The following is a 14,162-nucleotide window of genomic DNA, read 5'->3' as shown; positions in this document are numbered from 1 at the left end:
AGAACATACAAAACTTGTCTAACAGAAAAATATACCTCCAAAATCAATAATTTCCCACAAGAAATGAGTTGTTCTTAAAGGAACTCTGTTCAAGTATATTTAAGACCCAGTTAAAAAACAACTACTACATTAATTTGATATACATGTTCAGAAAATTTGGAAATAACCATATATACAAATTACAGCTAGGATTTAAAACTTTCTGAATCACAATAAATTACAGCTATAATCACTACCAAGTTGGAATACACTATTAATAAAATCCTCCCAAATCAGTATTTCTTTTGTTTCCATAACTTCCATAGCTAAAGCAAATTTATTTTTCTCAATTTATTTGTTTAATAAAATTTGCTCGATGTTAAATACTCTGAGAGCCATAAACATAAAATTTACCCTCTGCTGGAAAAAAAATCCTCTTGTTAAGCACAAAATATCATCAATGGGAAAATACACCAAAAAAACAGTACAACCTCTTCCATGGAATTTATACTTATTATCTTTTCCTACTCATCAGCACGAATTTTTTTCCTTTTAGCCCAGGTGTAACTGTGAATTAGGATCTGATAGGAAATTTCACATGCATTTAAGACTCTGAAAAAATGTGGGCTCCCTTTCCTTTATGAATCAATTAATTTCCTCAATTTTATACACTGTAAAACAAAAGAATACATGTCCTGATATTCCCTGTAAGGCTGAAGCAGCATTTTCTGGCATAAAGCAATGAAGCATTACATGAGCGGCCAGCAATGCTTCAGCAGCACCTTTAGTACTTTCCCAACATGCAGGCCTGAAGGAGCACTCCTTTGCAGTCACCATTCCTTTCACCATTCCTTCAAAAACAGAGTACTGTCATTGTTCTCATACTCCTACCTCTTAAGATCCAAGGACTAAACATTCACACCTCTTTTTAGTTTGCTAATTAATAGCTTAATAATCTACTTATGATGAAGATTCTTAAATTTCATTCATGCCAGCAGGTATCACCATTTGATACAAAATTCTAGTCTGATGAGCCCAATCATAACTGATGTTCTGAGGTCTAAAAATAAAACGTCTCTGGGTTCTACATGGTGCAAAACCAATTCATTTCAAAGGTGATATAACCATAATTCTAGGGAAAAAGCAATGATGAAAAGGAGAACGCGAGAACACGTACCTTGTCCCCGGTGGCAGTGGAAGTTGTTCAAGTGAATTACCTCTTCATTGTTGTTTCCCTCTGCCATTTTCAAATGCAAACATATACATATGCGCTCGCTAATATCTAAACATGGCAAGTATCTGTTCCAAAGGGTCTGAAAAAGAAGAAAAAAGACGATGTAAGAATGAGGGAGTATCAAAACTCTTCCCACACATCTGGTCAAGGTATCATTCTAAGTTCATAGTGAAAATACCACTAAAAAGAAAAATAAAAGAATGAATAACTAAAAAGTCAACAGAAGGAAAAAATGGAATAAAAAACCCAGTTACTGCAAAAGAACATACAAAAGATGAATAAAGAATCAAAGAATAGATGGGACATATATAAAAAACGTAAAATTAAAAACTCAAGTACAGCAACCTATGGAATAGGAGAAAGTATCTGCAAATCATAGTCCCTCATAAGGCATTAAAATCCAAAGTATATAAAGGTCCAAATGCATATTTCAGAGAAGGAAAAAAAGAACAGAATAATCCCTGATTTAAGCTTTGATCTCAAGAAGTTAGAAAAACAGCAGTAAACTAAACGCAGAAAAAATAGCCAAAAATTTTATAAGAGCAGAAATCAACAAAAGTTTATAAACATAAAGCTGAGAAAAATCAAAGCAAAAACTTCCTCTAAGAAGATTAATAAGATTGATAAACCCCTATCAAGAATGATTAAGGAAAAAAGGAAGAAAACACAAATTACCACTATCAGGAATTTAAAGACACCATTACAGAGTCCACCATATAAAGAATGTTATGAATAACTTTATATCACTTCACCTGAAATTTTAAATGAAACAGATAAAACTCCTTGAAACACAATTTACCATAATTGAACAAAAAATTAAATTTGAATAGATCTCTAGCAAATAAAGAAATGGAATAAGTAATTAATAACCTTCCCACAAGGAATACAGCAAGCCCAGAAAGTTCCCCTAGTAAAGTCTCCTAAACATTTGAAGAAGAAATGGAACTAGTATTATTACAAAAACTCAGAAAATAGAAAAAGAACAAACATTTCCAAAAACATTTTATGAGGCTAGCATAATTTTGATACTATAAACTGATAAGAACGTTACTAGAAAGACTAGCATCTCTCATGAACACAAATGCAAAAATCCTAACCAAAGCAATGGAACTTACATTACTAGAACAAAAGAAAAACTACATAATCACTGCAGATGGGAAAAAAAAGTGTTAAAATTTAACATCTATTCATGATTAAAATCTTTCAGCAAATTGGTACTGGAGGGGAACTTCCTTTGTCTAATTAAATGTATTTCAAAAACACTCGAGTGAACCTCACTCAAAGGTGAAACACTGAAAAGAAGAGTTGAGGAGACTTCTCTGAAATTGAGGAGAGTTTTCATCATTTTTTGTTAACACTGTATTGGAGGTTGTAGCAAGTAGAATCAGGCAATAAAGAAATCAAATATCATGCTGAAAGGAAGAAATAAAAGTGGCATTATTTGCAGATGGTAAGATTGCAGTACTGATATAAAGACAGAAAAACAGAATAGAGGGCTCAGAAAAACAGCCACATACATTTGGTCACCCACGTAAAAACAAAGATGCTACTGAAATGCAGTGGGAAGAATGGCCTTTTCAATAAAGCTGGGCCAAAATAGGAAGAAAACATATATGGGAAGAAAATGAGTCTTATGCCACATGTAAACATCAATTCCAGATGGACTATCAATGAAAGATAAAACAATAAAAATACTAGATTACAGGAGGATAAAATTATGTCTATTTGATGGTGTAACTGGACAGAGACACCATTGGGATGAGTAAGTGAATAAACACACAGCAAAGTCTCTGCCCTTGACCGATGGCTTGGTAAAGAAGCTGTGGTGAATATACACAACAGAACACTATTCAGCCATGAAGAAGAATAAAATAACGCCATATGCAGCAACATGGGTGGAACTGGAGATCGTCATTCTAAGCGAAGTAAGTCAGAAAGAGAAAGACAAATACCATATGATATTGTTTATATGTGGAATCTAACAAACGGACACAGATGAACTTATCTATAAAACAGAAACAGACTCACAGACATGAAGAACAAACTTATGGTTACCAGGGGGTAAACGGGGTGGGAAGGGATAAAGTGGGAATTCGAAATTTGCACCTCCTGGGGAGTGATGGAAATGTTAGCTACTTGACTGCAGTGGTGGTTTCATTGGTGTATATGTCTATCAAAATTCATCAAATTGTACATCTGAATATGTGTAGTTTACTGTACAGAAATCATACCATAATAAAAGTGTTTAAAAAATTAAATAAAAACCTAATTACCACCCCCAAAACAAAACAAAAAACAATGGATCATTAAAAGTGGATTGTTCCAGAAGTCAGAAATGGCACAGGCTGGGAGAAGCTGGCATACCCATGTCATACTAGCCCCCACAAAGCCTCTTTCTAGCATATTTACCCATGTCACACTAGCCCCCACAAAGCCTCTTTCTAGCATATTTACCCATGTCACACTAGCCCCCACAAAGCCTCTTTCTAGCATATTTTTTAAGTGTCTATAAATGATTATTGCTTTTCACTCAAATACTAGTTTTTCATCACAATCATTACTTAGATAGCCATTCTTTGTACTCCTGTACTAAGTATAAAGTCATAACTGCAATAAAGAGATTATTCCAGAGGGGGAGGGTATAACTTAAGTGGTAGAGCGCATGCTTAGCATGCATGAGGGTCCTGGGTTCAAGCCCCAGTACCTCCTCCAAAAATAAATAAACCTAATTACCACACACCCCTCAAAAAGAGACTATTCTAATTGAGAGAGGGCAGGTTGTCAAGGAAGGATTGGCAGAGATAATAATATTTAATCTAAACTGAATGCTCTGCCAGTTCCAGACTTAGTCTTAGGGGAATAGCACTTCAATCTAGGGCTCTTGAAGCCCAAAGTCACCATGTAAGAAGTCTGACTACCCGCCTGGAGAGAGCACATAGAAAGTCCTGACACCAGATGGAGAGGGAAAGAGCAGCTGAGCACAGCCTTCTGGCAGTCTCTGACAAAGCATACAAATAAAGAAGCCATTTTGGAAGTGTATCTTTCGGTCCCAGCCACCTTGAATGACAGCATGTGGATCAGAAAAAAAAAAAAAAGGCCCAGGTGAGTTCTTCCCAATTTCCCGACTCACAAAACTGCCAACAAATTAAACTGTTGTATTAAGTCACCACATTTGGAGAGGGTTTGCTAACAGGTAAATGAAGCAGAGCTCTAATTTTATTTTCTAACCAACGGTAAGCAACGCAGAGTTGTGCTTTAGGAAAATCAACCCAGCTGCAATGTGCAGGACAGACTGTAGAAGACATCTGGTGGCAGGAAACCCAGGAAACAAGAGCCACTGAAGTCTGAACTACAGGTAACAGTAAGCACAGGGAGGAAAAAGATACAAGGTACTGACTACGAAGTTAGATTCAATGGGAATTTTGTATGTAATTGGCCATCAGGGCAAGAGTGAGCAAGGAGTCAAAGCATATCCTCCAAAAGGGGGAGAAATAAATGTTTTCAATGATCTTTTTACAGTTGAATCGTCTGTGAGCTCGTGACAACCTGCCCCTTCTATCCTAATACTGTCTACAGGTTCTACCTGATGAATTTTCATATAGCATTGAGTTGTTTTGTTTTTTTAAACCACAAATCTCATCATGGTAGAACCAAACTCCTTACCATAGTCTGTGAAACACTGCCTCACATGACCCTTGCTGACACAGCTAGCCCCACCTCAGATCTCTTCCCACTTCCACCATTCTGCAGAGACGATGGCTCAGGTCCTCAAACATGCCATGCTTCTTCCCTCCACTCCAGGCTCTTCTCTCCAGCTGGACACTCTTCCTCACAGCCTCTATTTGACCAAATTAACTGTATTCATCCTTTGGTTCGTCATCCTGAATGTCACTTCCTCAGAAAAAAACCTTTCCCAACTATCCCCAGTGTTTGTTCACACAACATCTCTCTCCTTCAAAGTACTTACCACACTAAGAATCTAGTTACTTATGAAGCTATGTTTAATATCTTATTTTCTCCACTGAAACAAGTTCCAAGAAGGTAGAAACGTGTGTGTAATTCGTTCCCATAGCCTCAGGACGTAACACACTGCCTGGCAAAATACTCCGGAAGAACCTGAATATACACGACTCACAGTATAGCAGGATAGTTAGGAGCATGAACTCTGAAACTAAACTGAGTTCAAGTCCCAGCTATGCCCCTTACAAGCTTTGTGACTAGCTAAGTTATTCTTCAGCACCTCATTTTCTTCCTCTTCAAAATATGGATAATGACAAAACCCATGTTGTCGAGGATTCAGAGTTAATATATGGAAAATGCTTAGAACAGTGTCTGGCTAAAGACAGATGTCTGCAGTTATGTCTGTGAAAGCCTTATCACGGCCTAGAATACAGGGAACACTTATTGAACAGTAGCTATCAGAATTAGCAAACAGGCTCTCTCATTTATCCTATTTCATAAACTTTCAGTCTCCCTGACTCACATCTCAACCTTATGAGACTTCTCCAAAGGGACTGCAAAGCTTCTCTTTTATTAGCTGCTGCTGGCCTTTGGGAGAAAAAGCTAAAGCCTCTCCTTCAGTTTACAGGCAGGTACAAAATCTGGCCCCAGGCTCTCCAGCTATTTCCTCAAATTCAACCACTCCCTATCCTCAGACACAATAAATAACACACAAAAACACCAACGGGTGGGAGGGTATAGCTCAGTGGCAGAGAGCATGCCTAGCACGCACAAAGTCCTGGGTTCATTCCCCAATATCTCCACAAATAAATAAATAAATAAACCTAATCCCCCCAAATTAAAAAATAAAAATAAATAAATTACTAAAAAAAAAAAAAAAAAAAACCCTAACAAAGCATTTCTTGCGGTCTTCCTGCAGGCGAGCGTACTCCACCGTTCACTCCAGCAGGATAAATCATCTTCTCTAGGCATCAGCAAAAAGCCTAGAAGCAGCTCCACCAAGGCAGGCACTCGGCACGACGTATCCGAGTTTTTACAGGGCCCCCGGCTCGCGGACATCGGAACTCTGCCCTGGAAAGGCCACCGGTACCCGCAGGCACTCAGTGAGCTTGGTCACAACACTGAAGCGGCCCGAAGTTTTAGACAATCGTCCCACACAGTATTCGGGCCACGTCCCACGCGGGAACCTCGCTCTCCTTCGCGGCTTGGGGCACATCTGTCGGGCTCGCGACCTCCGCGCTGCAGCGGGTTCCGACACACCGAGGGAGTCCTCACCCCGGCTGCGCAGCCTCTTCGGGAAGGCGCCCCTCCAGAGCCGAGTCGGGAGTGTTGAGGGCCGCGGCCCGTCACCACCCTCCCCCCCCGGGCCGGAGGCGTCGGAGTTCAAAGTCACAGCCCCTGCCCCCACACGCGCTCCGGGCGGCGCTCGGCTCCACGGCCACCGCCTCCCGTGAGGTGCCGCTGAGGAAACTCGGTCTTTCGGCGCTTTTACCCTCGCGCAGCAGGCCGACCGACCGGCCCACAAAACTTCCCGAAGTGGCGGGAGCGGCGGAGGGTCCGCCGGCTGCCCGCGCCTTTGTCGCTCTCGCCTGACCGCTAGCCCCACTATTCAGGCCGCTCAGCGTTCGGCGGCGCCCCGCGCGGGCCCCCGGCTCGTCCGCGTCCCCGCCACCGCCGGGCCGGGCCCGCGCCCCCCGCCGCCCCTCACGGCAGAGCCCCCGCCCCCGCTCCCACCCCCGGGCTTAATGGAAGCGCCGGGCGGAGACGCCACTCGCTTCACGGAGCCTGCCGAGGAGCTGGCGCGCCCCGCGGCCGACACTTACTCGCCACTCAACTCGCCAGCTCGCAAGGCGGGCTCGGCGACTTCTGTCGCCGCGGCTTCTAGTCAGCAGGAGCGGCCGCGATAGCTCGGTCGCCGCCGCTGAGGCCGCCGCGGCGCTCCTTCCGGCCCGGCCGCGGCGTCACCTCGCGCCTGCGCACAGCGCCCCCTCCCGACTAATGACAGGAAGAACCATAGAGGCACGCCGGGTGCTAGGGAGGAGGAGCCTGGGGAGTAAGACCATAGAGAGGGACTCCTGTCCGCTCCTCCATCCCCACTCGCCGCTCGCTGAGTCTTGACTCCCCCACTAGGCGGGAGGACCAAAGGAACTGAGAGTCCCTCAACCCCGTGAGGTGTCACTGTCTTCCTGGAGTTGAAAAGGGCGTGAAGCAGATGGCCATGGAAATCTACTGGATATGCACTTATTTGACCCGTTACCTTTGGCAAATCATTCATTCAAAACATTTTCGGAGGGCTTCCTGTGTGCCAGGTGCTGTACTAGGAAATGGAGATACAACGCTATACAGGGCCCCTATTATCATGAAGCTTTTAGTGGGCTAGTCCATAACTGTGAACTAACTAACCAACTAAAAGACTGGTGCAGGCAGGAAGTGTTCCAGAAACACACACACACACACACACACACTCACACACAAACACGAAGAATAAAGCAGAGAAAGGATAGAAATGATGCAGATAATAGTGTGGTCTGAATGAAGTGAGGGAGTGAGACGGGTGACCACATGGAGGAAGAACACTTCAAGCAGAGGGTACAGAAAGGGCAAACGTGCTAAGATGGCAGTATGTTAGAAAAACAGCATGGGTGCTGCCCAGCTGCAGTGCAGTGAGTGAGATGAAGAGTGGAAGGGAATGGGCATGGCGAGCTTGTTGGGAGCCAAATCATAGAAGGTCTTAAAAAAGAATTTGAATTTTCTTCTAAGTATGATGGGAAGCTAATTCAGAATTGGGAGTTGGGGCGTGAGTTGACTTGCTTGTGTTTTCAAGATCACTCTGGTGGCTGTTTGGACAATAGACTACAGCCAGATAAGTGTGGAATCAGGAAAGCCTGTTAGGAAGCTATTTCAGGATTCTAAATAGTAAGAAATGGTGACTTGGACCAGTATGGTCAGGGCAGGGAGGAGGGTGGTGGTGAGAAACAGTCAGATTAGGGATTTTTTTTTCCTGAGGTAGAACAGAGAGATTTGCAGATGAATTAGATGTGGGCTGAGACAGGAAGAAAGGAGTCAAGAATAACTACAAGATTTTTGGCTTGTGCAGCTGAGTGAATGATGGTGCCGTTCAAAGATGGGGAAAATTGGGAGGAATAGACTTTGGTTGGAGTAGGGAGAAGTGAACGTGTTTTGGACATGTTACATTGCAAACTAGACCTTCAAGTAGAAATATCAATAGGCAATTAGACCTATGAGTCTGTAGCTTCAGAAAGACAGAAGACCTCAGAGGCTGGGGATTTAAACTGGGATTTACTCAGCTGTAAGTAATACATAAAGCCTCCAGATTGGCTGTATTTAAACCTAGGGTATGAGTGTAGATAGAGAAGAGAGGTCAGCTGAGGGGAGCTTAGGGTAACGTGAACATTTAGGATCTAGAGAAGGTTGCTGAGAAGGAAAGGGCAGTGAAGGAAGAGGAAGCCCAGAAGAGGGTGATATCCCAAGACCAAAGAAAGGAAATGTCCTGAGCAGAAGGGAGTTATCAGTGGTGCCAAATGCTGCTCAGAGACTCAATACAATGGAATTGAGTCTCAGTGAAACCAGAAGGAGGGCCGTTAGCTGAACATGAGGTCAGGGAGAGGGTCTTAGAAATTTGTGAAGGATAAAGAGTGGAGAGTGAAATGACTAGCAGAATGCAGAGGCTTTCTGGTCGGGAGTTCTGTGGTCATAAATTTAAAAAGAGGCTGGATAGCAAGGATATGGGTCTTTCTCCAGCATCTCATAGTCAAAGAGAGGGATGCTTGAAATTGAGGTCTTGGAGATGGTGCAAGCTGTTGATATTGATGGAGCCTAGGTTGTGATTGAGGTAGAGAGAAAGTCTTAATCATTGAAGGGAATCAAGAAACTAAGAGGCCTGGGTGGAGACAGATTATTTAAAAGGATGTTAAATCGTCAAGAAAGATGTCAGAAGTGGCATGTGGAGGGCATAGAATAAGACAGGTCCTGAAATCTTCAGTGAATGAGAAGGAATGACCAGCTGGCCAGCAGACAGTAGGAAAGAGAGTGGTTGAGTCTGATGGCACACGCTTCCAAAGGTTCAGTTCATTGTCATTGTTGTTATTTTTTATTTGCTGCTCCATCTTATCAAGATGCTACAGAGGAGCCCACACCAGCTCTCTCACTGAACCACAAAGCAGCACAGCTAAAAAGGGAACAGCCTGCCCCAAATCTGACATTTGAGCAGTACCACCACAAAATTTGCCTAATCCACTCTCGCTCATTAGTAATATTTTTCTTTAGATGGAGTCATTTTTTGTTAAAGTGTATTTATTTACAAAGGAAACTTTATTTCACTACTATAAATTAAAAATGTCTCACTTTCAATAAGCAGAAAGTAACCAGAAAAATCAATTCCACTTTATTGATTTTTTGTACATATATATTTTATTGAAATATAGTCAGTTTAAAATGTGCCAGTTTCTGGGGTACAGCATAATGCTTCAGTTATACATGAACATACATATACTTGTTTTCATAGTCTTTTTCACCATAGGTTAATTCAAGATACTGAATATAGTTCCCTGTGGTATACAGTAGAAACACGTTGTTTATGAATTTTTAAAAATGTATAATTAAACAAACCAATGACTTACAAGTAAAAACTAAATCAAATCAAGGTGTGAAACATAAAGCTAAAAATAAGCTTTGTTAGGGGAAGAACGGAATCTAGTGGCCTTGATCCTAGTGCCAGGAGGGTTTGCAGGCCTGAACATGCAGGGCTGCTTGTTAGGTCACCGTGAAAGTAGTGGTAGCCCCTTCTTGGGATTGAGGTGACCTAAAAACCCGCTGCTCCAGGCTGCTGATGGGCACTGGATCGGGGATTGGGTGGGGCACTAAACACCTGTGCACAATGTAACCAGTCAGTGAGCAATGAACTGAATATTGGAATAGGAACCTTCTTCTGTCCCTGTACTAACAGGCAGCCTCAATCAGGCAAATCCTGCATTCTGAGGCGTCCAAGAAGAATGTATTACTGCCTGAACACTTCTATTCCTTTTTTGATCTTCGAAAAGAATTCAAGAAGTGTTGCCTGGGTTCACCTGATACTGATAAGCTGGATGTTGTAGCAATGACAGGGTGTTTAAATTTTGAGCAGAGTGGTTCAGCCTCCCAGTATGACGCCTCTCAAGTTGAGGATATGGGTTTGAAGATACAAGTTTAGCAATGATTTCAAACCCTTATAATCACAAGTTCTCAGATCCAGAGAGAATAAATTACAAATTTGAAAGTGGCACTTGCCCCAAGGTGGAACTTATTAATGACAAAACAGCATCAGTCAGGGCATGAGGTTTACTGTGGCAGTCTTTGGATCAAGATAGTGCAAGATTCTTCAAAGGACTCAATACTGCAAAGGGAGGTGCAGAACTTTATCTGAATGCCTGGGGCCAAAGAAATAGAGAAGCTCTGGTTATGTTTTTGAGTGAGGAGCACAGAGACCTAACACCACATAAGCACAAACATCATGTGAGAACCCAGTTCATTGAGGTTTACAAAGCATCAGGTGAAGCTTTTCTTAAAATTGCTGCTGGTACATCCAAAGAGGCAGCCCAGTTTCTCTCCAAGGAAAATCAACTCATTGTCCGCATGCAGGGGCTCCCACTCAACCTCCACAGCTGATGCAGTGGTGGCCTTTTGAACAGCATTGCCCCATCACTGGAGGGAAGGAAGGTATCCTCTTTGTTACCTGCCCAGGTGGCAGGCCAAAGGGGATGCTTCTGTCCTCTTTGCTTGTGAGGAATATGCACAGAACCTATCCAGGAAGCATAAGGACTTGTTGGGTAAAAGATACACTGAACTCCTCAGAAGAACTGAGGCTGAATCCATTCTCCTCGGCCCCACTCATTCCACTTCCAACCCCTCCTATGATTCCAAGACTACCCCAGCAATTTGTGCCCCTACAAATGTTAGACTGTATACACCCTCAAGCTCTTCCCTATGCGGCCACAACTGAGGACATCTTGGACTCTCTGGTGGAATTTCGCAGAGAATGGAACTCATGGGGTCCACATGGTACTGAAGCACCAGGGCCGCCCATCAGGAGATGTCTCTATCCAGATAAAGTCTGTGGACAGAGCATTTATGGCTGCACAGAAGTGTCATTAAAAAAAAAAAAAAAGAGAAGGACAGATATGATGAAGTCTTCTCCACAGATCTGCTGAGGGGATGAACTTTGTGTTAATGGGAAGCAATTGGCTTGTCCCTGCTGTCATGTAAGTTACCGTGCCTGTCTCCTCCCTCCTACACATTTCCAACTCCTGCAGCAGCTGTTCGTACTGAAGCTGCCATTTATTAGCTCCCTGTGGTTTTGACTCCATGAGCACTGCAGCCCTCCAGAGTATACCACCCAGCAGGCACTCAGCTCTTCCTGAACTACACAGCATACTATCCCAGTGTTTGAATGATTCATGGTGATCCTGAAACCATCAGGCATAAGACAACTTCTAGCCGCTTCAGGGGAAGTTTGTGTACACTCAGGCTGTAGTATTTTCAGCCAACATGATTGGACAGTGGACCTGTGCCTTATCTTTTGGTGGAGTGAAAATTTGAGCCAGTGAAGCCAAATCCATACAGCAAGCAGCATGCCTGGCTCCTTGTGATTGCAAATGGCATTTAAAATGTGAATTTGTGGGGGAGGGTATAGCTCAGGGGTAGAGTGCATGCTTCGCATGCATGAGGTCCTAGGTTCAAATCCCCAGTACCTCTGTTAAAAAAAAAAAATAATAAAGAAACCTATGTACCTCCCTCCCCCCCAATAAATAAATAAATAAAATGTTTTAATTTAAAAAATAAAATGTACATTTGAAATCAGATGTTTCCATTGCTTCCAGCTAACTTGGCTTCACAGGTGTTTCCTAAGTTTTAAGTCTTTGAGGGAAAAAATACTCTACTAGCGTCTACTGTCTCCGCCAGGAACTCTGTTATGGAAGCTTCATTTTTGTGTGTTCCCACTCTTTTCTCTCCATCTCCCTATCTTCTGCACAATCATGCCCTCTTCCTAAGTAATTCAAGAATATGATCTCAGAATACTTAAATGACAAACTTACAAAAAGAAATAAAACTAGTATTTTCCCAGTCTCTTGCCATCATGATGTCATACAGTTAAAAATCAAGGAAAACTATTTTTTAAACACCTTGGAATAAATTAGAAGAAATGGTGCACCCACCACAAAACATACATAGTTAAAAAGTTGAATTTTTTTCTCAACAGGTACCAGCTGTAAATTTAAAAAAAGAAAAAGAAAAAAAAAAAAAAAGAATGATCCGGGGGCCAAAAGGCAAAACCAAAAATGAAGCAGCTACGTATAGTTAGTAATTTCTAGTTTGAACTGTAACTGAATATTGTGGCTTCATATGTATTATTTTATATTGTTTATTTATATTTTTTCACTTTATTTTTTATGGAAGGATAGTTAACTTAAAATGTTAGTTTCAAGTGTACAGCAAAGTGATTCAGTTATATATATACATATATTTTCAGATTATTTTCCTTTATAGCTTATTACAAGATTATTTTGTATCATTGATGGCTTGGACTTTAATAATAAATTAAAGTTTTTAATATCACAAAAATGAGAATTTTGAACAGTGTGTTCTAGAAAGCAATTACTAACTGAAGTGAGTGCTTGTACATATTAAGATAACCTTAAACCCTTTTCTCTAATGCCTTAACTGTCAAAAATTAAAACTTTTAAAAGCACAGCATTATAGTCAGCATGCTGGATCTAAGAGGTAGACTTTGCTGTGGTTAGAGCAGATACTGATGCTGTCAGTGTTTAGCATTACATATTTAGCTGTGTTTATACTACAGAAGTTTAAACTACAATGTCAGACGCTAGCTAGGTAGTATTGCTGCGTCACGTAACTCCAAAGAAGAAAACAGGATTTGATTAACTGAATACACATGCTTCTTTCTTTTTTTTTTTTAACTGAAGAATAGTCAGTTACAATGTGTCAATTTCTGGCGTACAGCATCATGTCCTAGTCATGCAAATATATATATATATACATATTCATTTTCATTAAAGGTTATTACGAGGTATTCAATATAGTTCCCTGTGCTATACAGAAGAATTTGTTTTTTTAATCTGTTTTTATATATAGTGGTTAACATTTGCAAATCTCAAACTCCCAGATTTATCCCTTCCCACTTCCTTTCCCCCAGTAAGACTGTTTACTATGCCTGCGAGTCCATTTCTGTTTTGTAGATGAGTTCATTAGTGTCTTCTTTTTTCTTTCTTTTTTTTTTTCAGATTCTACATATGAGTGAAATCATATGGTATTTTTCTTTGTCTTTCTGGCTTACTTCACTTAGAATGACGATCTCCAGGTCCATCCATGTTGCTGCAAAAGGCATTATTTTATTATTTTTTATCACTGAGTAGTAATTCCATTGTATAAATATACCACAACTTCTTTATTCAGTCATTTGTCGATGGACATTTAGGTTGTTTCCATGTCTTGGCAATTGTAAATGGTGCTGCTATGAACGTTGGGGTGCATGTATCTCTTTGAATTAGTTCCTTCCGGGTATATGCCCAGGAGTGGAATTGCTGGATCATATGCTAAGTCTATTTTTACTTTTTCAGGAATCTCCATACTGTTTTCCATAATGGCTGCACCAGACTAGATTTTAACCAGCAGTGTAGGAGTGTTCCCTTTTCTCCACACCATCTCCAGCATTTATCATTTGTGGACTTTTTAATAATGGCCATTCTGACTGGTGTTTTTATTTGAAAGCACATATTTCTTTAAGTTACTCACATTGTCCTTCGCTTGGATGCAATGCCATGCAGATTTATGTGGCTGCTATTTTTATTGATTTTATATTACTTTGATTAACATTTTTTGAATGGTGAGCCAAACACTCCCACTTCACTCACTAGCAATGGCCCTTTAACTGCGATAGGAAAAATTAAAATAAGAAACAAAAACCATTTTGTGT

The 14,162-nt window shown here is 41.3% G+C and overlaps 1 protein-coding gene and 1 pseudogene across 1 annotated transcript in view; one reads left to right on the top strand and one right to left on the bottom strand.

Annotated features, from left to right (window-relative positions):
- The window catches only part of RNF216 (ring finger protein 216), a 135,210-nt gene extending 128,004 nt beyond the window's left edge, over positions 1–7,206 (bottom strand). The window contains exons 1-2 of the mRNA XM_072943362.1: positions 6,997–7,206; positions 1,157–1,292 (exon numbers count right to left, since the gene is read on the bottom strand). Of these exons, the coding sequence (XP_072799463.1) occupies positions 1,157–1,223 (67 nt within the window). The 5' untranslated portion in view covers positions 1,224–1,292; positions 6,997–7,206. The remainder of the gene's footprint in view (positions 1–1,156; positions 1,293–6,996) is intronic.
- A 2,874-nt stretch (positions 7,207–10,080) lies between these two features.
- Positions 10,081–11,618, top strand: LOC102533433 (epithelial splicing regulatory protein 1 pseudogene; annotated as a pseudogene).
- The last annotated feature ends 2,544 nt before the right edge of the window (positions 11,619–14,162 follow it).

This window comes from Vicugna pacos, chromosome 18, assembly GCF_048564905.1.
Source record: "Vicugna pacos chromosome 18, VicPac4, whole genome shotgun sequence".
NCBI lineage: Eukaryota > Metazoa > Chordata > Mammalia > Artiodactyla > Camelidae > Vicugna > Vicugna pacos.
This window is presented reverse-complemented; position numbering and strand designations above follow the sequence as displayed.